Genomic DNA, 24,778 nt, shown 5'->3' with positions numbered 1-24,778 from the left:
CTCAATTGCACAGTCTGTGTCTCTAAACATGGAAAAGGTGACAGTTTCCACACCTTCCCACTGCAAATTTTCTTCAATGAGTCCTTGACTTCATCTCTTCTGTGAAGGCGCTTCCGAAGGATGGTGGCTGGGTATCTGGTGGGGTGGAGGTACGTTGGCGCCCCCGGCAATGAGGGGGGAGAGGGCTCTCTCTCGAGGCGTGTCAGCAGCTGCATGTGCACTTGTCATATGCTACGCTATGTCGCCGGCATGTGCCTCTCGACGCATCACCATCATCTATGTGTTAGGAACATGGGTGAAGATTTTTTGCATTGCACGGTGCAGCTCGTGGCTGCTTTACAAGAGACCCATTCAGCCTCATAAGTGATGATGCAAACCGATTGCATCATAAGTGGGCACCAAATGCATGAGGTTCGTTGGAAGCTGAGTTGCGAATTTCATGCGGCTACGTCCTGAGCAGAACTGCACATAAGTGAATGTGCCTTAACAACATTTGACTGGATTTTCCTTGCTGATAGCAGTTTTATTACAGTTTAATGTACTACTTAGCATGCTTATTGTTATGTTTGTTTGTTCTTTCTTTTCCCATCTGTTTTTTTTTTTCAGATTTGGAGACCAAGCTTCGACCTACACATTAGCAAACTCCACCGCACCACAGTATACAAATGTTTATGGAGCGTCGGCAGGTGAGAATATGCACTGTGCGGAGCAGTGTCAAAAAATTTTTTAAAACACATTATTTAGCATGTTAAACTAAGCCCGATCGCTTGTTCACTCAAAGAAGTCATCTAGGTTTAGCAGGCCCGTGCATATATTCAAGCTTTGAATTTGAATCAAGTAACGAGGTAGTGAATACAGTTTCCGATAGATTTCTTATTTTGTTGTGTCAGTAGTATGAGAGCCATTAGACAAAAGTACGAGCATATGTCTCTGTGTGGCTGCCGAGTGAAGCTTCCAGAGCCTGCAGGAAGTCGAGCGCTTGTGTCATGTTGTCGTCTTCTTCTCTTCGTCTTTGTTTTTTTGCACTCGTTGACCATGAATACATACCAACTAGCCCAATTTCTTTAGAGCGAGTGAGCCAAGTGCAAGAACCGCCCCCCTATGAGAGGCTTTATTGGCTGATTTAACACAATGAACAAATGTAAACGCATAAAAAAAATTATTACCGAGTCATAAAGCCAGCGAGAGTAAAGCAAAGTGTAAATGTAGCAAATCTAAAGCACCAAATCATTAGCAAGCCATATAAGTCAGGCAAAATAAAGCAAAATTAACGCGCAACTTTCAAGCAGTAGTATGCGGTAGAAGATAAAAGCATCAAATGAAAAAAAAACATCAGATGAAGAAGCATCGAATGGAAAATCGTCAAACGGAGAAGCATCATCCTAAATGTGCATTCTCCTCACGCAGTTCATTGCATCAGGCCATCTGATCGTCAGTTTTTTTTTTTTTTACGTACTAAGAATTTTGGACACGATAGTTTGAACATTTCTACTGCTGTACCAGTCTCTTAAGTGCTGTTGTTTTTGTACTGCACAGTCAGGTCTTCCTTTGAAGGTGCTTTCAGGATCTAAATTTTGAACAAAATTTTCAAGCTTTTACTTGAAAAAAAAAAAAACAAAAAAAACGGACATTTTGAAATAGCAATGATGAGATTTTTCAAATCACAAACAATTTCTGTTGGTCATTGGAAACCTCTGTGGTGTGCTGCTGAATGTGGACAATTTTTGCTCCTATATTGACGTTTGCCAGCTTGATGTAAGGTGCTAAAACCTATCCCCACACAGTCTTTGGTGATTTACTGTTTGACATCACTCTGTTGCTTCCCAAAGCATTAATTTTTCATGCCCCAAAGCCAAGCGGCGGAGGGTATATGCGGCAGAACATAGCATAGGACTTGAGATTAATTCCTGCCATCTGGGGTTCTTTAACCTGGGAGGGATGGCACTATTGAACATAGGTGTATGACTTGTTGAAAATGTAATATCTTTGTTAATGTCTTTGTGTCCTTGTGTTTAATGTGCACTTCTTGGTGCAGTCTCATCCAACACGGCCATTCAGACGGCTCAGCTGGCTCCACCACCACCTGCAGCCCCTAGCATAGCTGCTGCACCGTCTTCTAGTTCACTTGGCAATGCGCCACCACCGGGCTGGAATGACCCACCTCCTGTCAAGCCATCAGCTAAGGTAGGACCACTGTGCCAAATCTTTCATTGGGAAGTGGGATGCGGTTCCAAGAAGGTCGCTTCTCTTTCGCATGACCTGCAGGCATTAAAGGGTTAGCGAGGACAATATGAAGTAGGCTTAGACTAATGCATTGCCAATTTGTTGAGTAAAACAAAGTAAAATAAGTGCACTTCTATCGTGCACAGAATATAATGCACTGAAGCTGCAAATGACACGAATAACATCCATGGCACTCTGTGCCATCACCTACATCATAAGCTTGAATCGGTGTAGCATGATAACTATTCCATCTTTAAGCCCAAATTACTCATCATTGTTAAGAATCTTTTGCTGTCAAGCATGAAAGGCCCATGTCATGAAAGAGTCATAAAAGGCCCAGCTGTTGGACTTAATCAAGAGCCAACTGATGGGTTTAATTCTTCCCTTTCTGTGGAGAACATGGGCATTAGTTGTTGGTGTCTACTGTTTATTAAATATACTACCCGATTTACATTAAGATACAGCACTTCAAAGTGAAGCAAAATGAATGGGCTTTCTTGCAACGTTTTGAAATAGAAATATATTTGGCTGTAATTTGGAATTTTATTTGACTGATAGAAAATTAGTTGAAAATTGGAAATATACCATGCTTATACAGTAAGAACCTCGGTTGTATGACTTTCAGGGGATCACATATAATCGAAAATCTTTCATAGTTGGTGCATTCGCGTAATAATCACGTTGGCTATTCTAGCTTTCAAAATTAATTAAAATTCTTTGCCCTGCGCATTACAAAAACGGCCGCTTTCATTCTGCAAGAATTAGTTCTGAGACCGCACGCAGCCAGGCTTTTCAGCATCGAAGAGGAGGCTTTAGACAAGGAGCGCTTGCACTTCCATCACTGTGCATTAAGTAGACTTCACATGCGTCTCCAAAACGATGATTTGTAGGACGTGCCAGAAATATGGTTGCTCCGGCTCTTCAAAGACTTTTTGTGGCGCATAGTGCGACCATGCCAGGCATGTCTTTCTGTTCAGACTTCCTCTAGAACCGCTGTCACTTCACAGCAGCAGGCAGCTGTGTCTGTACAAGAAATTTGCATCATAAAGGAAAAAAGAAACCACGATGTTTGCCTGCAACGCGAATGCACCGGTGGCACGCAGGCGAGCTGCCTTGCACTGGCGGCCACGGGGGTTGCACGCATTCGATTCTGAGTCCAAGCCGTCGGCAGAACCGTCATTACAGGTCGTTGTGCATTCAGTCGCATCGTTGAGTGCATCTTCATCTTGACTCTGATCTGGAACCAACTTGGTTTGAGTCGCATCTGCCAGTAAAGTGCTCTGCCAGTGTCTCATTCCAGACTGTTCCCACCAGCTGTCGTGTGAAGTGGAGAGCGCATATTTTTCTGTTGTATAATTGAGGCTTATAATTCATTATCCCTATGGGAGATTCGCTGAGTCCCTGCCAATTCATCGTAAAATGTGGGTCGTCACATGAACGGGGGACGCATAATCAAGGTTCTACGGTAATGTCAAAAGAAATAGTTTAGAAGTTCTGAAATATAGATTTTTTTTTATTGCCTGAAGTTCCTGGAAATTTCAGTGTTGTAGCCTGCAAAATTAGGGTGTGCGAATACAGTAGAACCCCTTTGTAGTAAAATGACTTGGACCAGCAAAAATCTTCACTTTATGAGGGTTTTTACTATATCAGTTGAGTGATGGCATGGCTCTGAGGATGCTGTCGGATAATTGACTGCTTATTAAACACAGTGTTGCTTTATAAAAGGAACACTCACAGATTTCTTCCATCCTGCTCTTATTGTCCCTTTATATGATGAACATTTATTTTTAGTTATCACATTTCATGTTATCATGCTTTTGATTTTGTTTACATCTTGTATAAGTACCGCATTTGCACAAATACAATGTGGGTACGAATATAACGTGAGTTTGATTTCATGTGAAAACCAAAGTTTTGTGTGAACACGACGTCATTTTCCGCTGCCTCAACATTGTTTAAGAGGCGATAGAAAAAATGCGCACGACAAAGTCGAGGTGCGGTTGCACTGCTCACTTAGTGCCGCCGCTTCCCTGTGCTTTGCGCTGCCGTGCTGCAATTGTTTGCCCCTTTCTTCCCTTACCTACTGTGCACTGCACTCTTACTGTCTTATTTCGGGCTTAGCAATGCTAAACCGGCAGCCTTTTTTTCTTCTTCAAAATAATCTATGGTATTAGCAACCGAAAAAGAAAAAGGGGGGCCTAGACGGACTCAGCATCATAGAAAAAAAAAAATTGAAAATAATGTGCACAGAAATATATACTGTTTGATTAGACAGCATAATTTTTAGTTGCAGTTAATTCAGAAATTGATGGTTATTATGATGAAACAAATTTTTTTTCTAAAAATATATTGAGTTTTCAAAGTGGCCTCATACCATATTGCCCATATTATAGAGAAGTATATACCTCCACCTTATGCTAGCATTTGTGACAATGCATTTTGTAATAATGGGCATTAGGTGCAGTTCATGCAGCTGTTCTCGTGTTAAGTGAAAGACCAGCTCGAAGGCCTTGAGCCAGCTTAAACGCTAGAAGCAGTAGACAATTTTTTATCCAACAGATGCCTCCCTATTTTTCCCACAACAGTTCAGAAAATGTGAGACGAGGAGTTCAGTGCTGTTTGGAAGTTGCACATTCGTGCCCCCTTTTTCTTCACACAGCTTCCTCACAATGACAAACATTTTGACCGCAAAATGCTGTCTACTGAGAATGTGTTTACATCAAATATTGTATGCAAGCTCCACGTAGAAAATTAGTACATGGCGTGTGAAGCAGTATATCGCAAATTTGTGACACTGGCCATTGAAGGGTTAATGTGTCACAATCCACCAGAAATGTTTTAAGAACCTGTAAAGTCATTTGAGCTACTGAAGTTCAAAACTGCCACTGCACTAAGATTGTGTCTTTACAAAGCTTTTGTCTTAGAGTGTGACTTTATTGTATCAAGGCCCCACAGCCGTGGAATTTCATGGGGTAAACAGTGAAAACCACTTATTTCTTGACAGCTGTCACAGGGCACGCCCGTGCAGACGTTTGACCTCGCTTCACCAATTACGACGCCCCTTGTGGGTGCGCCAGCACCAGCTGTGCCCGAAATGCCGGCACCAACATTTCAGGGAGGATATGTTCCACCCCCAACGCCACAGTTTGCCTCCCAACCACTGCCTTCAGCGACTCAAGTGCTGCCACAGCAGGTTAGTGTCAGATTTCCTATGCACAGAGGCTGGTGAAACATTTTGGATGAAAGGGAACATTCTTCAGAATCTGAATTAATAATATTGATAGGTCTGCTCTTTGCCGTGCTTTTTGTTCATTCTATGTTCTGGCATACACTGAGGCCTCTGTTCCTCTTCCTGCATGTGCAATGTTAGCTGGCTGATGGTGTCACTCAATGCACATGGTAATTTGTAGCTTTTAGGTTTATACCATCCTGTTGTGCTCAGTATGACCTACAATGTACGAGTACATGCTAGAGCTTGCTATTAAGTTGGGCATTGTTGGAGAGGCCTACCACCCCTCATGCTTTTATTCTTTCAGTTCTAGCAAAATGTCTTACAAAAGCAGTAGCAAAGAGGCATCGATGAGCATGCTTTTGAACATGTATTGGCCGGTTTATGGGCAAGGGGAAAAGATGCAAGTGATAGCAGTAATGGAGGAGCCACTGAGCAGTGCAGGAACAACAAATCTGTTTGGCTACCGCTTCAAATTATGGTACTGACTAGCACAAGAGTTGATCTTTGGAGTGTGAGTACACTGTACCACTACTTGCTCTTGTGCTGTACTGTATGTGATAATGAGCTAAGTGGGCCAAATTTATTGTGTGTTGAAAACTGAATTAAACTTGACTGGATTGAAGACATATTGCAGCATTCTCAGACTTGTGTAGAGCACCTCATACACAATTATTGCTTAAATTTACCTTGTTTACACTGCTGCGGTACTTGTGTGGAGTGGGGAGTCCTTCTCTATTGGACTCATCTACTGTCAGTTTTTCCAGTTGTCAAGCAGCAAAGTTTTCTCTGTATACTTTTGTAACTGGAAAATGTGGCTGTTCTCTTGACATCCATACTTTAGTGGTTGATGTAGTACGCTGCAGCATTCTTGACCTTCTTACAGCATAGTCAAGAAACGTATACCAGATCTTCGAATCTGATTGAATTATGTCTATTCTTTGGCAAAAAGAAAAAAAGGGCGGTGTGAAAACCGGGCAGCAGGTAGTGGCATGTTGCAGCTGTTGTTTTGTAAGTAATGTGTCCATAAATAAGATACTGGATAGAGTACTGAAACTTTCAGAATAAAGAAAGCCCGTTGGTTTTAAAAAGCGTCGTGCCTCTACTATTGTGGTTTGCATGTATAACACTAAAAACCAAGAACTGCAGAGGACCAAGGAACTAGGAATATTTCAATCTTTTGCTTGCATCCACACACCCAGTGGCCTTTTCACGATCTTTGCACAGAAAGCAAAAGTTGCTGAGCTTCTGATGGTTATTGACATCCGTAGTTAAAGCCAAAGGCACGTGTGTAACTATGGCTCTACACACAGGTTTGTGGCACCTGCGTGTTTGCTGTAACTGAGTTCTGTGTCCACAGTCATTTGTTTTATTTGAGGCTCAGTGCCGTAGTTCTGGTTTGCATCATTGTAGTCAGGTTGCTTTTGTACCAACCAAGTGTTTGTTATATAAGTGGGCAGGACTGTAGTTTGTAGAGGTGAGAACTTTTCTTGCATCACTAACAGTAAAGCTGCTTTGTTGTGTCCATTTTATTTTATGTTATGCTTGGGCTCTGTATATGTTTTTATAAGAAGGTTTCATTTTGGGTCTAAAAGAATTTTTTATTTTGTGTCCTATCTTTTTGTTGTGCATCCTGTTCCATCAGTTAATACCAGCAGGGGCTGCAGTGTGTTAAAACAAAGAAATGCAGTTAAAATTTTCTAGCAGTAGTGATGTAGAAAGAACTTCAAGGGATTGCATCAGTGCTATGTAAGAACACTTCTATGCCGTTGTGCACTTTGTCTTCCTTACTCGTACAGTAGTAGCCCCATCAGGGCTGGAATACACAAAAATGAATACTCCATTAAACCAGTATGGTTTTATTAAGATATTGCCACCATAGTGATGTGAAAAAATTTCACACCAAGAGCACCTCTGTGTGGAGCCAGTAGAGGTTGTAGAGGTGTACATGAACTTAAGGATGCAACTCACAATCTCTCTGGGGCAGCTATAATTTTGTTTGCTCTGTAATAAAATTACATTGTTCAGCTTTTCTTTACGTAGCTAGTGGAAAGTCATTTTTTTTCCTGTCTAGCTGTGCTGATCGATATCACATAGATTCCCGTTTAAACGGACATGACGAGAGCTTGTAAGTCTATTCAGTTTATTGGAAATGTGAGAGTCTGTAAGAGTACATGCTAGATATCAGTAGAAAACCAAATATGAGACAAACATGAAGGAGGGAGAGTTGGCAAGGAAACATCACCAGTAACCATTATCAGCCAGGCTGAATTGACAGCAGGACAAATGTCTCCCCCAATTAATTTTCAATTAGCCTTTTGTGCCATGAGCCATTGCCATGCCATCCGAACAAATATTATCTTCCATGTTGTGCAATATGGAAGGAGCATATTTTCAGAAATGTCGCAGAGTAAACCCAGTCAGCAATGTTGTTGTGTATTTTACCTTCCGTGTGACACATTAGAACATCTGCTCGATCTTTCCTAAAAACTGCGCACTACCACCGTGCTGCTGGATAGACTGTTATTGTGCTGAAGGAACAGAATGTGCCCAGTTGTCATGTGCAAAGCTATGTGATGTACATCATTGCTTTGCTAGGTTGGAAGAACACCTACACATTCAAGTCCATTCAGTTATGACCTTGTAGCACAGCACTGATGTGCACAGAGTGGCTGAAGGGGGGATGTAGCAATTAAAATTATATTTTTGTTATTTATGCGTGAATTGTAATCAAATTTGGCTCAGGTATGTAACTTTTTATGCTCATTTCAGAACTGTGTTTATTTTAAACTAGCTGTGTAGTTGCTGAGTAATTATAATTAACACCTTCGTAGGTTCATCTCCAGGGCATTAAATAATTAATAAGAAAATGCGCAAGATTTTTTTTGCCGGTGTGTTCACAAAGCCCTGTTCCGTCAGTAAATCTATTTTAGTTCATTTTTTTAGAAGCCCCGTACTCATGGAAATAAAAGTTAAACACCAGCTTACATATTTACATGCAACTCATACAATTCCTTTTTCTGTTTTGTATATTGCTTTCTTGTGGGTGTCTCTGTTTGTTTTGTTTTGTTGACTTTGGAGGACCGCTAATGAGAAAGCGTTGTTTTTGTTTTTGTGGTGGTGGTTTTTGTGGCTTGTTGGCTTGCTTACTTATGTTTTTCGTTTGTTTGTTGGGTTTCTCTGTCGGTGAAGGATGTTCCTCCTCACCTTTCAATCCTCAATCCGCTCACCACTGTAAGTAAACGCCATCATCAGCAACTGAGGAGTGTAACACTAGTGGCTGCAACAGGGTGTTTGGAAAAGTGCATGACAAGTCCAGACTGTAAAATGTCACTCACTTGCAACTAAGTGAGAGTAGGTTATTGATGCTGAGCCGTGTACCATGTCACAGAAACTAGACAGCGCAGATCACATTGTGCTTGCTCAAGCAGTTTATTGGACCTCACTTTTTTTCATTGCTAAAAAATTTGCATTGTGTTATGGTAGAGTGACTCTCGGTCATATATGTATTTTTAAGCTAGGGTGGAGGTGTGCTGCAGCTGTAGTGGCAGGGAAATGCATTCATAGAAAAGCAGACAAAGGTACTCATAATGCATAAACACACAGTTCATACAAACATTTGCTTGCCACTCGCTTAGTGCTAAACATAAACTTTTTCTCCCACATTGTATGCCATGATATTTGCAGTAGCATACCAGCAGGCCCAGGCCTGGTACTGTTCACATACACTTCATGCATCATACATTCTAGCCACATAGGCACAGGCACCATCACATTTCTCCTCTTGGTGAGGCACAAACTGCACTTTCACGATAATGCAAGTGTTCACCTGTCTGTGCATCTTTCTGTAACTGTGGCTGTGCATCTTTCAGCAACTTTACAGTTGCATAGCTTGGTAGCGTAATGTTGTAACAGTTATCACATGGAGTGATTAATTTCAGAGCGTTCATCTCATTATACTTTGACCAACCACTGAGTTTTGAAATATGCAAATGTGGACTCTAGTTGCATGTCCTCACGTGCTACCTCCATCAGATGCTATGCGTATATACTGTATATAGGTGTATGTATGTACCTTTCTTCCTGACGAATATCTTGTATTTCGCACGAGATCAGTGCAAAAACTCGCTTTTTATATCTTTGTTATCTCGTTATCTCATTGAGAGTGGTAAAACTCTGGACTGGTCACTTACTGTGCCCAAACTCCTTTTTGCAGCTACCATGATTGCAGTGTGTAGTGGCTTGAAATCCCTCTTGACTGGGCACCTGTCATGCTAACAATTTTCTGCCTGATATGCTTGTGTGTTGCTGGTACTAACACTCTTTCTCCCTTGATGTCGTTGCACAGACCATGCTCCTTAGTTGTGCTTGCATTGCTGCTACAAAAGTATAGTACTCCCCTAGCGAAAAGCTGTTGTGTACTGTGAACACAAAATGAAACTATACTAAAAAAATTATTGTGATTGTGGAAACATTAGTCATCATTTGGCTGTACACTTAGCAACAGTTCAGCATACGACAAAATGAGATGGTACTGAAATGCTGCATGGATGTCGGCATCTAAGCATTTTCATATGTTAGTCTCATCACATCAGTAGCATTTACTGTTTTGTTCGTGTTTCATTTCGTGCTGTTAGTACATTCAAGCAGGCATGACTTGTATCGAGCCTTCCAAAGCATGTGACCGTGACAATTTGCAGTTTTGTTGTATAGAAATTTTCTCTTTGTGAAACTGAACACAGTGGTATTTTAGGGTTTTAGATGACTACAGGTGGATTGTTTCATGTGACGGCAGAAGTTAACCCCTTAACCGTACATTTCTTTTAAAAACTTCGTCTAATGTTGTTCCTGAGGTTAGTTTAAACACTTGTCAAAAGTTTCATGTGCGCCCTCGTGGTGGATTAGAAGCGTTGGCCACACAACAGAAATTGTGCAGAAAAAAATTACCGTATTTACCCAATTCCAACGCGCCTCCGATTCCAACGCGCACCCAATTTACGGCACCAAAAAAAAAAAAAAAATTCAAGCCCCGATTCTAACGCGCGCCCGATATTGGTAATGAAAAAAAAAAAACTACAAGCCCCGCTTCTAACGTGCATGTGGCTTCCACGAATGAAAATAATTTGCAACTGTTTTATATTTTAAGGAGAGCTGCGGGTGAAAAAACCGCGATTTTTCCCAATAAAGTCGATTTTGAATTTTCTTACGTCTTGTATTCCCCCAAGCCTCTTCTTTTATGTATAAAAAAATCAAAGCCGATAACCAATGGGAAGTTAGTAAAAAATGCAATTAAAGCTCTCGCGGTGGCTTGCGAAAGTGCGAATTTGACCGAATTTCGGGAACGCGGCATTTCGCTCCACGGCGTCGCCCGCTCTTGAATTTTCGCGGGGAAGTAGGCCTAACCCTCTCCTACCAAAAGCCACTTCGGCAGCGGCGCATTCTTGATAAAAAATACGAAAAAAAAGATCGTTTCCCGCCCGAGTCGAGCGTCGCGACTGGCCCTTCAAATCACGTGGTACGATCGGAGCCCTTCCATTGGCTACGAGCATTCCACCGCACGGTCGGACGCAGACGCTCTTTCTTCGTTCTGCCGCCACCGAGACGTGAACCAACGCTTCTGCCCGGGTTTTTCTCCTTTCTCCGCTATGGATGCGACTGAGAAACGAGATTTTCTTTCATGCAAGTTCATGACAAAGCATCAGTATAAAGGAAGACGCCCCAAGCGCAAGCGGAGAGCTCCGGTGACGGGAGGTTCGTCTGCTGCTAGGCGTAACTGCGGCAGCGGCGATGCACCATTTGGATCCTTCAAGCTTCTTGCGGAGCATCCATGACTTCGTCAGTGCATCTGAGCGAAAGATAAAGACGTTCGACGGCCAAAACAAGCATAAAAACGAGCGCGGAAGCGCTGTTATCTGTTAGATCGGCATGATGCACGACCTCGTCAGCGGCGCGGCGTGCCCCGCCTGCGGACGATGTAATCTCGGTCAGAGAATCGGCCGCAAAACAGAAAGGACTCTCATCGTTTTTGGAACTTTACCGCTGAAATGACGCGTTTCCGACAACCGTTGTTTTATCAACATATTCTTCGAGCCGCGTATCTCGATCGTACAAACGCAGTGATGAGGCGTCCGCCCGCGGCAGTGCACGGGATAGCGTCGTCGTGAACGTGGTCCATGGTCGCTGAGCGCCACACAGATTGAAAACGGCTCCTGCGACGCAGAAAACGACGAGCAAACGTGCTCCCATGTTTGCCGGCAGTTAGTGAGCTCCCACATCGTATAATGGCGATGACGATGGGCAGCTATAGGGCAGTTTCGGTTTGCACTCGAATCCAACGCGCATGCGATTTTGAGACGTATTTTCCCCGAAAAAAGGTGCGCGTTGGAATTGGGTAAATACGGTAATATTCAGTTTAGCCTGACCTCATTGTCAAGCACTCGGAAGAACCAGGCATGTGTCATAGATTTCAAGCCATGAAATTGCTGAGAGTGCTCATTTTTAATTGCTACACCACTTCAGTCGCTGTAGTGGAATGTTTGTTATGGTAATCCTGGACCACTGACAAGCGTCAGAAACAGTGCGTCCTTAGTTGTCACCTTCATTAGTCTCAGGAGAGCTAGTTGCTGTCATTCTTGCCTTTGCTGTCAACAAAACTTTGTACGTCAACAAAACTATGAGCTGGTTTTCGAGTTTCCGACACAGGTCTCCCTTTCTCTTCCTGACAGGCCAAGCACACGATTGGCACCAATTAGATGCCATTTTCAGCAACTGAAAGCACGCTATAGTCTGATAAAATTCAAGACTTTTCCCCATCAAAGGGGTCCCCCTTTCAGCCAGTGGTGTTGGCAGATTCGCATGAACCTGCTAGTGTGACCAGTGTGACAATGCAGGGAGTGGCAAGGCAGTGCAGGGAAGGGACTATCCCCAACAGTGCGTGCGGGGAGGTGACTATTCCCTTTCATCTGCCACTCCTTGAATTATCACACTAGCAGGTTCACGAGAATCTTCCGACGCCACTGGCTGGGTACTTTGACCGGGAAAAGCCACTTATTTCTTAAAGCGGGTCATGACATACTTAAATGGGCCATGACACCATTTTTCAGAGTCAAGCTGTTTATCGCATGTTGTTTGCTATGCATTTCGAAACAACTTTGCATAATATATGAGCTCATTTGGTGCAGCGAGTAATGTTTAATTGAATTTTTAAAAGTTCTGAACCATGTAGCAGTCAGGCAGAACTTACGCACTCGCGATCCATGATGACATAAGCAGACTGTCATGTACCTGCTTGTGACTGAGCTAAAGCGTAGTGAGCATAGGGGAGTGGGTTGTTCGTTGTTTATGCTAGGGGTGCGGAGGGCTGAAGAGGGGAGGTTGGAGAGGCGATGCGGAGTTACAGTAGTGCTGAGGAGCCCACAGCCCATGGCAGGGGGACAAAGGCAACAGAGGCCTGTGTTCATCCCTTTTCTGTCTAGCTTCTTCCCAGTCTCAGCGACTTCACCCCAACGTGCCATGGCTGGACTCAAGTAGGCGCACTTTGCTCTGAACCGACCATGCGTGCTGCACTTTTGCAGCAGACAACTGCACTGTTGGGTTATGACGTCACGCAAGCTGCTTCAGTATGGCTGTCACTGCCAGGGGGAAGGGCTTAGGACTGATAACTTCTCATTGCAGTTACCAGCTCGAATGCGCTCATAGAGCCCTATTTCTTTTTTAAGTATGCATAATAACGTCGCGGCTAGTAGCTGCAATGTAAAAGCACCATTTGTCGGTAGACCATGTCATGACCCCTTTAATCAGCCCAGGAAATCCCGTTGTAAAAATAAGATTATAGTCGGGCGTTTTTGCTTCTGCTTTCATTTTTCATAAGGGCAGGCTTGATATTCCTGGCATTATTTGAGCTGTTGCTGCTGTTGGTTGTGAAAACCTGAAAGCAAGCTCTTCACAAGCCTGGTCTGTCTGAAGTGCTTTTGAGTAAAAAAAAAAAAAAAAAAAAACTTGAATAAGCAGTCCTCGTCCTTAATGAAAGGTAGACTTGTCCAAAACGGTTAAGTGGTTAAGTTTTCAAGCTCAGCGTCTTCTCTACAAAGCCCTCATAGTGTCTTAGAGTAACCTGTTGTTGCTGCTTTTGCTGCAGTCAGCATTAATATGTGCTGTTTTGTTTGGATGCATCCTGTTGTCCATTCCTGTCAGTTCAGTTTTGTAAAAATTTAGAAATGCACTGATAACCCATAAGAAAAAGGGCATAAAAAGAAAGTTCACTTAAAGAAAGAATATTCATGTTTAGCTTTTGAGCTTAAAGAATTCATGCCACCTTCTTTCAGAGTGTACATATTTAGCCAAGGGTTGGCACACAGCTGACACAGTTGACTGGAAAAATGTTCTATTGCTGTCACGTGGTATTTTTCTCTCTGGCTTTGGTGAACTGATTCAGCGTGGCTTTCTTACTGTGAATCAGGCGGCAGCGTCTCCATCTCCAGCTGCACCACCACCACCACCAAAGGAAAAAGGCCCCATTCCTAAGGAGAACCAGGTCTTACAGGATGTTTTTGAAGAGCTGCGATCGAACTGTGCCCAAACTGCAACCAACCCTGTGAGTTTAGCAAGTGTTGCCGATAGTGCACGCTTTTTATTGCATTTCAATGGCTTTCGCGCACATGACCACTTTGCAGATTGTGTGCACTGTACTTGTGAGCAGTTCAAAAGCAGCTTGATCCTGGAAGTGCCTTCGGTTGCTTTTTTGCGAGACTTGGAGGTGGAATTTTAATGCAACATGGACAACAAGCATAAGCGAGTAGATGAGATGAGTGCTGCAATACACAAGTGGCCACCGTGCATTTGCGAAGCTACTGTGTGGATGAAGTGCCCTTCAAACCATGCCTTTGTTTAAGGTTCATTTAAGGGCTACGTTTAAGGTTCCGGTGCGATAGGTTCAGTTCACGGTCTAAAATGCAACTGTACCATTGAAAAGGTGTAACTTTCGTGTGTGTTAGACCTTCAACACTTGCTGACACATGCCTGCCAAGGAGCAATTTAACTTCAGGTTAGCTGCTTGTATTATGTTTTCATAAGTAGTGGATGACCTGGGTAGCTAGATGTGCAGGTCTGTGTACATTCTGGTTCTCTATTTCAAGTAGATGTGTTGCTACTAGTGTATTACGAATTTTAAATCTGTCAGCGCATGTTAAGGAACCCCATATGGTCTAAATTAATCATGAGACCTCCACTACAGCGCCCCTCATAGCCAATATGTCACTTCAGGATGTTAAATCCACATTCCGCATACCTAAAAAATTGCACATACATCGAACTGGTCTATTAATGTGCACCTATTCATTGAGTTTCGCATTGTAGCTCCTTTACCTTGCGGACAGCTTTATGTTCAACATTATGTTCAACAAGAAAAATGCACGACTCATGGGAAACACGTTGTAACAAGTGCAATAAATATAGACACCGAAGAAACAGACACTGAAATAGAAAGTTGTGAGAGTATGCAATTCTACCAATTAGGTAATACTTTAAAAATAAGGTTTTTTTTTTAACTCCTCTTACACATCAAACCGCTGTGATGGCTCATTGGTTGTGGTGCTCGGCTGTTGACCTGGCGTTGCGGGTTCGATCCCAGCCACGGCAGTCGCATTTCGATGGAGATGAAATGCTGGAGGCTCATGTACTGTGCAATGTCAGTGCACATCAAAGAACCCCAGGTGGTCTAAATTATCCTTAGCCCTCCACTGCGGTTTCCCTCATAGCCTGAGTCACTTTGGGACGTTAAACCCCCATAAACCAAATCAAACCATCTTTTACACACCGATCTTCTTTTCAAACATCGTTACTGGGCACGGCAAAAAAGTGGCGTGCAGTGGCATGTCATTTTTCGCGATATATAAGTTGCACCATTGTATAAGACACACCAAAAAATTTCAGGAAAAAGAAAAGAGACTTATACAGTATAGAGGAATGAAAGCAATGGCACTAATATGCTGAATGGTTCTCTTGTCAGCAAATCAAGCGGAAGCTGGACGATGTTGCACGGAAACTTGAAAACCTGTATGACAGGTTACGAGACAGTGCGGTAAGCAGTGACTTCTGCAATGCATGCCTATATGAAAGTTTTTTCAGGAAAAGCTGTGTGAATAGCAATATTTCATCTTGGATCAGCTTAGCATTGGAAAGTGCTGAATAGTGGTAAAAAAAAAGGCTTATATAGGGTCACATTTGAATAATAAAAGTTGCATGTGAGTTTATTTGAATCAAAGCGTAGTGACCTACCTCTAAGGCAACATTCTGTTCTCAACTTCTGGTTATGCCTTACAGCTCACCTCACAGTTTTATAAACAGTGAATTGTACGCAGTTAACTTTGACTGAAAAGCAAAAAACTCTAACAAAGTGATTTTGCATGCCTTAGTGCTTATACTGGGTCACAACACTGAGACGTAGATATGCATTTGGTTTAGTTCTGTATTGTGAAACCCTGCTACAACAAATGCTGGTACTGCAAAATTTCTGCCACAGTGAAGTATTTCCCTATTCCCGTTAGCTAACCACACGACGTAATGCAATTAATTCACCCCCCCACCCCCCAACCCCCTTTTTTTTTTGGAGAGGGGGATTGGGGCTGTCTACCCCCAGAGATTGAATTATAGGGTATGGGGGCAGCATGCCTTCTCTCGTGCAGTTTTGGACAAATTAACTAAACTACAGTTGCCTAAAAGTTGCCTAAAAATTGCCTAAAAAGAACAACACAGCCTTGGACGCTTAGGGCCACTACCGTGGTTGTTCAGAAATATAGCTACCTGATCTTGTTTCTACAGGGCCTAGAATCAGAAGAACAGAATGATGCCAGAGTCAAAGCCAGTGCATTTTTGAAAGTGCTGTCAAAGTTCAGTAATGCTCAAGCTCCTGACATTCATATCCTCGCGACGCGTTGCAGAAAGCAGCATTGAGATTTGATCAAGCAGAAAAAATGGTCTAAGCTATCAGGGATAGTCTTAAGCCCGAATTCTAGAACTTTTTTTACCCAATGAAGGATGCCTCACTTGCTTAGGATGCCTTGTCTCGAATTCTGAAATGCTTCTTACTAAGGTGTCCTTAATAAGGCTTCCCTTGGAGCTTCCGTTCATTAAGGAAGCACAGCACCAACCTTCATGCCTCGTTATCGCGGTTCTTGCTCTGAAAGTGCGTTTGTGTTTCTTTTTAAGTGCAATGTACACCGCGCTGGCTCAGTGGTTAGGGCGCTCTTCTACTGAGCCGGAGTACCCGGGTTCAAACCTGGCCAAGGCAGGCAAAATGCAAAAGGTGCCCGTGTGCTGTGCAATGTCAGTGTATGTTAAAGATACCCAGGTTGTCAATGATTCTGGAGCCCTCCACTACGGCATCTCTTTCTCTCTTTCCTCTTTCACCCCCTCCCTCCTTCCCTCACGGCATGATTGAGATGGTCACTGTGATGTGATAGTTACTTCTCCAGTTTCTTTCCTTAAAATCCATTTTTTTTTTCCAATTTTCACCTAAGTACTCTTGCTAGTTTCTGCAGCCATTGTGAGAGTGCAGGATGAGTGTCCTCCTTCTGCCTGAACTTGGTCAAGTGAAAAGTTTTGCTGAGTTGATTTCGGCCAATACAGCAATCTATACAGGCGTCTGTCACCCACATTGGGATGCTGAGGGACAGGCTTAACCCGACGGAACTGTACACAGGAAGAACTTGCTTTCAGATACATGTTCTTGATGGAGTCAGTGTGTTTTATTCCAGCCGAGCTGAATTCACTCGTGCATCTTGTGACCAGGCCTGTGGGATACACCAGAGTGGAGCCGTCAGATGGTGCCAACTCTGCGCCAAATGAGTGATGATGTGCATGGAGTTCACGACAGCGTTCTATCGAACGTGCATGCAGCTCTCACGACAGGGAAAGGATGTGACCCAGCAATAGGGTTGAGCCTCACAGATCCTACTAGTTGGGAGCTGCCGCGGTGACTCAGTGGTTATGGTGCTCGGCTACTGACCCAAAAGACGCGGGTTTGATTCCGACTGTGGTGGTCGCATTTCGATGCCGGCAGAATGCTAGAGGCCCATTTACTGTGTGATGTCAGTGCACGTTAAAGAACCCCAGGTTGTCGAAATTATCCAGAGCCCTCCACTACAGTGTCCCTCATAACCTGAGTCGCTTTGGGATGTTAAACCCCATAAACCCAAACCCACTAGTTTGGATAGCCAATTTTACTCGTCAGAAGTAAAATAATGTTTTCCAGGTGTCATGCTATGGTGTGTTAATGCGATTCTAAACAAAAAGCTGCAAATAGCTTCTTGTCGTTTCCAAACGAACTTTGCTTTTGCACCGAAAAAGAAATTCATATACCTAAGTTGCAAAATAGGTGCTTGCACCCTCTGGTAATTTTGTTTACCGTATTTGCTCGCGTAATTTGTGCCCTTTTTTTTTTTTAGGTTAGGACTTGAAAGAGGGGACGCTCAAATTACGTGGAGATGTCACGAACATGCCCTAAAAAAACTCTGCAGGGTCGTAACAATATATACCATGTGTTGCCACCTGCACACCGACCCCCCAGCTCTTTACCCCTTACTGGCCAGAAAAAAGTTGACTCGAAATATAGGACCCATACTCCCTCCTGCTCTTCCCCACTCTTATGTATAGTTCCCCGCAGGGTGGCATGCCAGCTCATGCGCAGTGCAAAGCAATAAACGTGCAACGATGCAGTTGCAAAGCCTGCAGTTAGAGGCAGAGGGAGATAGCACACGATAAATCAGTGCCCCCGCATGCGGCCTGGCTGACTAGCAGCAAGCTGAACAGCAAACGGTTTGGTAGTTTCGGTTTCCTGTGTGTGCTAGCAGTTACCAGAAGTTTGCTCTCGCGGCTGTTCATCCTGAAAAGCAAACACCAGCGTGAGTGAGCCAGGTAAACTGCGCGCAGTTCTTGCCCCCCACTGCTCACACCTCTTGAAGCCGTACATGATGATGCGGCTCGCCAATCTTCCCAGGCCTGCTTTGCGTGCACCCGCGTGCACACTGGTGGTCTGGCGTAGCAAGGGGTGTAAAATGTGCGACTAAAAGTTTTGTAAAGAATACCTGGGTGCGCAAATTACGTGTGGGCGCAAATTATGTGAGTAAATGCAGTAAATGTTACAAAATCTACCTGTAGGTTATTTATTTCGGTGTTTGGGCCTATGTATCTCTGTATTTGCTACCTAGCCCCAAAACCAGACTTGCTTGGTGGCTTCTGTACCCTTCCGCGGTTCTGCTTTCATAAGGGACGGTGAAGGGACGTTTCAGAATATGTGCTGGGTCCCTGTGAAGGTTCCCACACATAAGGTAGGATGAAGGGTCCGTCATGTAAGGGAAGGAAACGGTATAGGGTAAGGAGCATTCTAGAATTCGGGCCTTAGTAAACTTAGGAGGCAAGGATTTTGCAGATTTTGGAATGAGACTGAAGCAGAGGCGCATGAATTGGAACTGTATAGTAAAGAGAAAGAAGCTCCTGTGCCAAGGCAATGGAAGATTCCATTTTGATAGGACGACTGATCTGTGCCACACGTATTTTCTTCGGCCGAGGACATGTATCGCCAGCGGTCTTAAAGGATAGTGGACACAGTGCATTTCTCGCTGGGCGACAGGTATCCACTAGAAATGTGGCAGCACACGGCATATATTCAGCAGTTTTTGACAGGGAATGGTGACAAAACATACATGTTGAAGTTTTACAAGCAAGCTCTTGAGCCTGAATGGCTCAGCCTTCACCGTAGTATGCTTGTAGATAGAGCAAGGCAGCGCAGTACTCACTTGCAAACATATCAGGGCATTGTATTGGTGCGTTTGGGCGATATTGGTAAGCAGCTGCGAGATATTTTGCCTGGGGTGGCTAAGCTTGTGGAAATTGCTTGAAATAACCCAGTCACGTCATGCACATCTGAGAGACCGTTTTCATGCCTCCGTCACATCAATGCTTAGCTGAGGTCAATAATGGGACAAGCGTGGTTAAGGGGGGATGAGGGTCTTGAAAACTTTTTCTTTATTTGTTAACATATCTTTCTGAAACTTAGCACCTGGGTGTATCATTGAATGCTGATTTCGAATATGTATTTAGATTTCAAATATCTCAGCTGGAAGGAAATATATGGCAAAATAAAAAATCCTAATTACGTAATTTCTTACGGGCCTTTTTAGTAATTTATCAGTTAAATAAACATTTTTAAAGAATAAGCAGACATTTACAAAGGCCCAAAGCACATCCTAAAGCTAACAGAATGTCTACAAACTAATTTTATTGATCATAAATAAACAACAAAGTTGGAAAGAAAAAGTGACGTTGCAGTAATTAGCCCACACTTGGCCTAATTGCTCATTTATCAAGTTTAAAGAAAAACAGAAAGCTTTAGGATGTGCTTTGGGCCTTTGCAAATGTCTGCCTATTCTTAAAAAATCATTCTTTAACTGATAAATTACTATAAAGGCCCATAAGAAATTACCCAATTTGAATGTTATTTTGGGATAAATTTTCTTCCAGGTGAGATATTTGAAATCTAAATGCATATTTGAAATCAGCATTCTATGATACACCTGCGTGCTAAGTTTCAACAAGTTATGTCGAAAAATAAAAAACAAGTTTTCAAGACCTTCATCCCCCCTTAAATTGCATAGCACTTCCCCGTGGCACAAAGAGCTTGCCCGCAAAATAAATTTGTGTCATCACGGACAATTTTATTCTGTGATCAGCTGTGCAAAGAAGCACATTCTTGATTGTGTGGTAGCCTTTGTATAAAATGAAGGATAGAAGGACAGTGAACTTCATGGCAGTAAAATACGGCAGCTTTTTTAAAGCTGTCACAGCCCCTGAACTCAAATTATCCGCTCATTACAACCTTTGATCTTTGACTCCTGTTTCTTTGTTTTGTATCAAATGAGGTGTTTGTTTACATCTTTGACAGATGAGTTTATAACCCGTCCTTAAATTTTTAATTGTTAGCTTATTGTGGAAATGTTAGTACTGCCCAGTTTTTCTTAGACACAAAGAGTTTAAAATATCTTTTTAATTTTTGAATTGTTAGCTTATTGTAGAAGTGCTTGCATAGCCCAATGGTTTTTACAAATGAAGAGTTTTGTAATGAGTTTGTAACACTTGAATTGTTAGCTTCTTATGGAAATGTTTGTGTTGCTCAGTGTTTTCTCGCACTTTAAGGACGTCATGAATATCTACCAAGAGTTCACGTATTTTTCAGTTTATTTTGTTCATTTATTTATTTAGTGTTTAAGGACCATGGGGTCATTCTTTTTAGCATATTCGTCCAACTAGAGACAAATAAAACTGACGCTTACACACATAGCCTCTACGCACAAATGAAAAAGAGAGAGGGTGCTAAATGAGCCCCAGCCCACTGCCCCGGCAGATTGAATACTTGGCACCTATGCACCCCCCCTCATACTGCATTTTTGTGGAGCAGAATTTAGCTTCAGTGAAGTTTTTGCAAAGTACAAGAGGAAATACAAAATTTATTTTTTGCTATGTGACATAAAATCACCAGTTTGTTTATTTTCGCACATCCGAAGATGCTCGTGTAGTTTGATGAGCTGTTTGGCTTCACTGAAATGGCCGCTGAAGTCAGTGTGCACTTCAAGTGGCGCTGCTAACATGCATGCTGTTCAAGATGGGGTGACCACAATATGCACCACACATGAATGTGCACTCAAATCGTTGCCGCACGTCCTGTGCTGCATAAACTTGTGTGTAGTTACTGTTCAAGGAACTTATCAGAGTCAAGTTTTCCTCCCTAATGTGTAAAAAAAAAAAAAAGGAAACAGTGAACCAAGTGGGAGATACGCTGATGCAGAGAGAGGAAAAATGGCTGGCTCTTTGATGGGAAGATTGCAAACATGATGCATTTTAACATGAAACAAAATGCTTCATTGCCCTGACTCTTTCATTGCTGGTACTGTGTTTTGAGTCTCTAAGTGTAAACATTATTGGACCTCTGGCTTCAAAGCTCAGCTCAACACCTCAAAGCCTACAAAAGAGAACGCCGGTGAAGAGCTTGCTATCGGCATGTTGGTTGTTCTGCCTCCTTGGCTTTTTTGCCATCTCCATTTTCGCGTTTTGGACCCTCCTTATGGCAGGCGCTGCACACATTTTTGCCACGACGTGTTTGCTTGTTTACATGGGCTTGGCCCATTTGTGTGCACACGTCGGTGACTGTGCAACAGTGCTGCTGTCAAGCACCAAGCTCATGAAATCAGCTGCCATGCTGTCATATTTGTACAAGGACGGCACGATGTTGGCCGATATCTGGAGCGATGTGATCATGTGAAAGCGTAAGAATGCACAGAGAACTATCGACCACTCCTCCCAGCAACTTGCCGATTCAAAAGCTCAAACAAAAATTCTTTGGTTGTTTCTTCCGACACTTCAAAAATCCTGATAGGGTATGAAAATAATTGGTCGGCAGTATCTGCATGACGAGATCATGATGCAACCTAATTACAGAGTACGGTGATAATTGTGCCACAGCGCTGATATCAAAGTGCTGAAAGCTGTCACAGTCGACTGTTTTATGGAAATAAACGTAGTCCATGAACAATCTGGTCCAATATCACTGTTTCGGGCTTATTTCACGACAGTAAAGTTTGCTGAAATGAACTTATTGCAGTTGTCGTGAATTTCATTCTAGCAAGGTTTGACTTATTACATGTTCTCAAGAAATGCTTCCTTTATTTTTTTTTGTAGCTGGCTAGTGCTGCTTAGCCGGAAGTTTTGGTGCTGTGCCCTTTTTTAGAGGAGAAAGTAGTGCATTGTTGAGGTTCTCAGAAACATAAAAAATAAAGCATGCGTTGGCTGTGACTCTGGGACGACTAGGACCTCTGCAGGCAGCCATTTTTATGGTGCAGCAGTTTAATGACTGCGTCATTTTTTCACTGAATTTCTCGCCTTTAAATGTTTTTTTCTTTTTTTAATAAGGAGCCAACATAATCGTCTGGTTATTGCACTTCCCATGATGACCCAGTGAGCTGTCGAAATGCGCCACCCTTCAGAGGCTGCAATATTTCTACTTAAACCCATAGAAATTCTGTGGTCGCTTAGTGGCTGTGGTGCTTGGTTGCAGTGCTTGGTTGCAGATATCAACGTTGGTGGTTTGATCCTGGCCGTAGTGTCTGCATTTCGGTAAAGACGAAGGGGGAAAAATGCCTGTGCACTGAAATTCTGGTCTATGTTAAAGAATCCCAGGTGGTGAAAATTAATGTAGAGCCCTTTACTACGTTATGCCTCTTATCCCACAATGCTTGTACAACATGTGAAATCTATAAGTTAATCAATAAGTTAATAAATAAATCGGTCAATCAAATGTCTGCGCAGCTTGCACCGACGACAACGCACGGCCTCCACCAGATTGTACAGGCCATCCAGCAGAACGACTACAACACTGCCCTGAGCATCCACAGCTATCTGGTGTCCTCGTCGAACTTCTCCGAGACTAGCAGCTTTTTACCAGGGCTGAAGGCGTTGCTCCAAGTGGCCCAGCAGCTGGGTGTCTGCCTGCAGTAGCCCATTCCTGTTTGTTCCTGCCCGTGCTTGATGCCTTGCTATACCGCTCCGTTTTTCTCTTCTTCTTACTTGTTTTAAGGGAAACCGAAGCAGCAGCTCCTTCCCACTTTATACTATTAAAGGATGCTGGCTTTGATGGCATTTCGGTACCGCTTTTTTCCTTCCTTCTGTGGAACTAGGAAGTGTGCCGTGCACAACAATCATGTCCATATTTTTAAGAGTCTTCTATAGTTGTTTCTTGTGCTACTTTTAATTCTTGTAGTTCTTGAGAGCTGTTTAATTATGGTTTGGCTTGTTTATGAATTGTGCAAGTAGTGCTGCCTTCTTAAATGTTTGGTTTGCTCAGGCATGTATAGTGCAAAGGTACAACCTTGCTTGGAGAGTCAGATCTTGCATATTTGCTAAGGTTGATTGCCCTTCGGTGAACTTTCTTGGTATTTGAAGGGTCCATATGGCTCTTGGCACTGTAATGGTATTTAGTGGGCTCTGGCTGGCGTTACACAGTAGAGTCTGAAGCCCAAAATTGAAGGAGTGCTCATTATTCATTCGGGCTTGCTCATTATAATTGAAACAATTTGCAAGGTTAAGCAATGCACGGCTGACTCTGTTGACTTTTATCACTTTCTTTGAGATGAGCTCATGTTTTTCTGTAATAACTTTTATTGGGCAGAGCACTGAAAAATAGAACCCCTGATTGCGAAAGCTATCGGATGTTTTGATGATTGCGTAGGTGCGATTTTGCAGTAGACTTCTGCACGATGAAAGAAAGTAGCTCCAAGTCCATGGTTGTTTGTGCTTTGGCGGGCTCTTTATGTGCCTCTTCGTCAACTTTGTTCAGACCTTTGACTTCAAGATTATGGGTGGGTGTCAAACTGTTACTTCCGGTGTGTACTTGTTGCAACAACTTATAAAGTGCTTCTGCATGAGAAAGGATTACTTTTGTTATTGTTGATGGAACTTGTAGGTCTTGAGGAGCAGCAATCTGTTGTGAATGAATTGTTCATGTAACTATGCATTCTTTGGGCACATATTATCAGGTGTTATTAGTCCAAAACATATTATCAGGTGTTATTAGTCCAAAAAGGGAAAATATGTGGAATGTACATGAGTGAGCTGCTTTCTTTTTTTTTCTTTCGATAATGTTGTCACTAGATCCTTGTTCATGAAGCGTCATTATTCTTTGAGCAGGATGGGCAATTGTGGGTGAATGCATGTATTATCCAAACAAAGTGATGGGTACCTCCCTGTGAAAATATTTGTTTTGAACCTTTTTGCTTCATTTCACAAGAGCTATACGTGACCAGTAGAATGTTATTTTTTTAAAACTAGACCATTTTTGTCGTTTTGTCTTGTTCTCCTGATGCACACTGTTTACATGGCTGCAATGTGAGGAATAAAAGGAATGAAGATTCTTGTACTATATATTCTAGTTTTAGTGGGCTCGGTTTCCATGCCATCTAATTTTATGCTGTGCTTACAGCAAACTGAGTTCTGGTGAGCATTGTGCACTCTTGCTGTTGCATTTTACTCAGCATGCTGGTAGCAGTGCTGGTGTCAGCAATATTACCTTATGTGCTCTTTATGTGGGATCATCATCTTTTCAGAAAATTTGGTGGAATAGAAATAATTTTCAGATTACTATATTCTTCCTTGCATGTAAAACTGGCATTTGTACAATTCAAGCATTTTATTTTTTGCACCATTTAGTGAAGTTGATGTTTCGGAAATAAGATCATTGGTGACACAGGATTCCTGTGTCCTTATCACATGCACCTTGAAGCT

At 42.7% G+C, this 24,778-nt stretch overlaps 1 protein-coding gene across 11 annotated transcripts in view; it reads left to right on the top strand.

Annotated features, from left to right (window-relative positions):
• Sec31 (COPII coat complex component secretory 31) overlaps positions 1–24,418 on the top strand; it is a 112,195-nt gene extending 87,777 nt beyond the window's left edge. For 9 of the 11 annotated variants that reach the window (XM_089582475.1, XM_089582483.1, XM_089582482.1 and 6 more), the window contains 7 exons: positions 607–686; positions 2,036–2,184; positions 5,228–5,416; positions 8,645–8,686; positions 13,911–14,045; positions 15,459–15,530; positions 22,808–24,418. In XM_089582475.1, coding sequence (XP_089438601.1) covers positions 607–686; positions 2,036–2,184; positions 5,228–5,416; positions 8,645–8,686; positions 13,911–14,045; positions 15,459–15,530; positions 22,808–22,996 — 856 coding nt within the window. In that variant the 3' untranslated portion in view covers positions 22,997–24,418. The remainder of the gene's footprint in view (positions 1–606; positions 687–2,035; positions 2,185–5,227; positions 5,417–8,644; positions 8,687–13,910; positions 14,046–15,458; positions 15,531–22,807) is intronic. The other 2 variants (XM_089582479.1, XM_089582478.1) reach the window with 1 other exon arrangement.
• Positions 24,419–24,778: the final 360 nt, after the last annotated feature.

This window comes from Amblyomma mixtum, chromosome 3, assembly GCF_055824585.1.
Source record: "Amblyomma mixtum isolate Tamu chromosome 3, ASM5582458v1, whole genome shotgun sequence".
NCBI classification, from domain to species: Eukaryota; Metazoa; Arthropoda; class Arachnida; order Ixodida; family Ixodidae; genus Amblyomma; species Amblyomma mixtum.
The sequence above is the reverse complement of the archived record's forward strand: the minus strand, read 5'-3'. Positions and strand labels throughout refer to the sequence as shown.